Consider the following 3,377-nt stretch of genomic DNA (forward strand, 5'->3'; position numbering starts at 1 on the left):
CATTTAAAAATTCAAGTCAGTTACAAGGATTCAGATTGGTAATGTGAAAACCGACATTCTTCTGTCATGGCGTCCTCAAGGACACAACAGGTTCGTGATTCCGAGGAAGTCGCTCGAGTTCCTTTCCTATGGCCACCATGATTCCCTCAGGCATCAGCTCATCCCCACTACAGGGTCTCTGCTGGGCTTGCGAAGTAGCAGTAGCAAGTCTTTCTGCGTGTCAGAGATGCGCCCTCTAGTGTCCAGCATGCGGGCTACCCAGCACAAGATTAGTCTGATGCCCTGTGTGCCTCAGGTTCTTCCTGCTCAGCAGAGGGCTGGCCTTGCCCCTCCTGGGAGGAGCTCTGAGCAGGTGCCCGCGACTGGACAGCAGGAATGTGCTCCGTGGCCGGGGCCAGGGCCGGGACCGGGGCCGGGAGGAGCCAGCCCTGGGCAGGGAAGGCCCAGGCCACCTGCGAGGCCAGCGCATAGCAGCTCTGCATGGCGCTGCATAGAGGCCCGCGGAGCTGTGCCAGAGCAAACAGCTGCTCCTGGGTCAGCGGGAACTGCGCCTGCTGCGCCTGCACCCGGGCTAAATCTTCATAAATGGCCTCAGACAGAGAGCGCAGGGAGGTCACCAGGCTCTTCCGAAGGGGCGGTGGGTGGTCTGCTGGGGACCTGGACCTGCGCCTCCTCTTGTGCCCAGAGCGGGCCCTGGAGTTTGCCCTGCGAGGTTCCGCATGCGCCTCCTGAATTCCTCTGTCATTTCCATCGTCCGAAGGTTTTACTTTCTTTTGCAAAGTCACGCTGAGCTCTTGCACACAGCTGCCTGCAGAGACACACGGGAGACACTCAGCACAGCTCCTTGGGCCCTAAAACCTAAGTCCTGCCCCCTTCACGTGAACCCCACCGAATCCTGCACTTCCTTCCCCACAATGGACTCCAGCAGGAACCCAGGCAGCAACCATCCTCCTCCTCACACGCTCTCGGGATCTTTAAACTGCTCTCAATCTCTGACAACCCCTCCCTTCCCAACCTTGGATAAGCTCCCTGGTCCTGACCCTCTAGGTAGAGAAAGCATGATGCTACCTGTCCCCGTGTGGCTGCTGTCCTCAGAACTGATTGTCCTCTTCCTGGAGCTCACCCCGTCACAGCTGGACTCTGATTCTGCAAAACACAGGGAGTTGGAGTGCCTGCCTCCAAAGGCACAGCCACAGCCCAGGTCTACCCAGGACACAGGGAGCAGCGCCTCCCACCAGCGCTCCCTTCCCCCCTGGTCCCCGTACCCCAGCATCTCTGAGGTGCTGCTGACCCATCTGGTCTCAGGGCCCCTGTCTCCCAGAGAAGACTGTGCCACAGCACCCTATGACCTTCTCGCTCCGGGTGAGTCTGAACTTACCTGCTCTGGCAATGCTGCTTCTGCCTCTGAGCTTCCTTTCCTGGGACTTCTCCTCATGTGGACTGGGCTTGGATCCTACATCAAAAGAGAGTACGTATGACTGAGTTTCCCCACGAAATAAAATAAAAATTCCCCACGTGTATAAAATTTGTGTCCTCCAAAGGTTGTGAATCTCTTTGTCTACAAAATTGAAACTTAATGCTGCAAGTATTAAGGGGAAGGGGCCAGCTCTGTGGCATAGTAGGAAAACCCACGGTCTGCAGTGCTGCCATCCCATTATGGTACTGGTTCGAATCCCAGCTGCTCCACTTCCAATCCAGCTCTCTGCTATGGCCTGGGAAAGCAGTGGAAGATAGCTCAAGTTCTTGAGCCCCTGTACCCGTGAAGGAGCTGTTGAAGAGGTCCTGGCTCCTGGTTAAGACCAGCACAGCTTTGGCTGTTGCTGCCAATTGGGGAGTGAACCAGCAGGTGGAAAATCTCTCTCAAACTCTGCTTCTCCTTCTTCTGTGTACCTCTTTCAGATAAATGAATAAATCTCTTTAAGAAAAAGTATTAAGGTGGAAGCTAATGAAAATATAAATGGATCAAGGGTGGGGAATAACCTGAGATGTGGACAATGTTTAGACTGGGTGATGTTGGGAAGGAGGAGTCCGGCTGTTGGAATCTTGGTATCTGAATAAGGAGAGATCACTTGCACAGCAAACTCCCTGACAGATTGGATTGCCATGTGAGTTTTCCTCCATAATCTTCTGTATCCTTCCCTACCCTCATAAAATGCCAGAGCATTTGGGTCATGAACTATTAGGGACATGAAGACCTTTCTTGTGAATTTCCAAAATGTGGTTTGAAAGTAACGTTCCCTCTTTAGTAACATGTCTCAGATATGTGTCATGATAATGAAAAACTAATAACACGTATGTATTTTATCCCACCGGCCCCGATTTTGTCTCAGATTTCAAGTTTCTGGCATCCTGTTGGCTGAGCCAGTTAAGCCAGGATCAAAGAGAAATGAGCACATTAGAGTTCCATAGGTTCATTGCTGCCACATTTCTCAATAGGCCCCTGGAGCTACCAGCTACTTCCCATTTCCAACTTCGAAATGAAACCCTCCGTTACACACACAGACCAGTTGCAAGGTTCCAAACCACCTTCCACACTCACCCTGACATCCCAAGGACCTACCTTGCCTTTGCAGGCAGCTCTCAGGGAAATCAGAAAACAGTGTCTCACCTTGTCCTTGTGGTGGTTTCTCCTCTTCATCTGTGCCCCCATCTTGAAAAGACCTTTGTGGGGAAGAGGGCAGCTCAACTGAGAGCCCAAGAGCTTCCTGGTCTGCACTTTCCTGTGCCATCCTGAAGTTCAAGGTTCCAGGCTCAAGTGTCCAGAGAGGGAGGATAGCCCTGCTCCATCTGCCTTTTAAAGCCCCTCCTGAGGGCGGGGCTCATGCCTATTGGAGGGAGGAATTCCTTTCTCCTGTCAATCACCAGTGCACACATCAGTTTTCACCTGTGGTGGTGGTGGTAGTGTGACACGGATGTAAGGTCCGTTTTTGGTGTCCAATTCAGAAATACAGTGTGAGAGGACACTGGGACAAAAGGCAGGGGACTGGACCCCATCTCTTCCAGCCCAATTACCACCCAAATGTGTCAATAAGACCCTGCCTAGATTTCCAGCTGCAGAATCAAACAAGCTGCATGTTGACATTTCTAGAACAGTTTTCCACTTGGATCCGGTGCTGTGGCATAGCCAGTAAAGCTGCCACCTGAAGTGCTGGCATGCCATATGGATGCCGGTTCCTGTCCCAGCTACTCCACTTCCTATCCAGCTCTCTGCTGTGGTCTGGCAGAGAAGTGGAGCATGGCCCAGGTCCTTGGGCCCCTGCACCCAAGTGGGAGACCAGCAGGAGGCTCCTGGCTCCTGGCTTCGGATTGGCTCAGCTCCTGCCATTGTAGCCATATGGGGAATAGACCATCAGATGGAAGAACTTTCTCTCTCTGCC

At 52.8% G+C, this 3,377-nt stretch overlaps 1 protein-coding gene across 1 annotated transcript; it reads right to left on the minus strand.

Moving 5' to 3' along the window:
• Positions 1-269: 269 nt before the first annotated feature.
• LOC138847073 (protein FRG2-like) lies at positions 270-2,729 on the minus strand. Its single transcript, XM_070064708.1, has 4 exons — positions 2,609-2,729; positions 1,379-1,453; positions 1,069-1,146; positions 270-808 (listed from the first exon to the last, which is right to left on the minus strand). Exons 1-4 carry the CDS (start codon positions 2,727-2,729, stop codon positions 270-272), a joined length of 813 nt encoding a protein of 270 aa, XP_069920809.1.
• Positions 2,730-3,377: the final 648 nt, after the last annotated feature.

The sequence above is a fragment of the Oryctolagus cuniculus genome, chromosome 19 (genome assembly GCF_964237555.1).
Source record: "Oryctolagus cuniculus chromosome 19, mOryCun1.1, whole genome shotgun sequence".
Taxonomy (NCBI): Eukaryota; Metazoa; Chordata; class Mammalia; order Lagomorpha; family Leporidae; genus Oryctolagus; species Oryctolagus cuniculus.

Coding starts and splice junctions, on each gene's coding strand:
- LOC138847073 (XM_070064708.1), bottom strand. CDS start 2,729: ATGGCACAGGAAAGTGCAGACCAGGAAGCTCTTGGGCTCTCAGTTGAG. Junction 1,147..1,378: donor AAGCAGCATTGCCAGAGCAG/GTAAGTTCAGAC, acceptor TGTGTTTTGCAG/AATCAGAGTCCAGCTGTGAC. Junction 809..1,068: donor CAGCAGCCACACGGGGACAG/GTAGCATCATGC, acceptor GTGTCTCTGCAG/GCAGCTGTGTGCAAGAGCTC.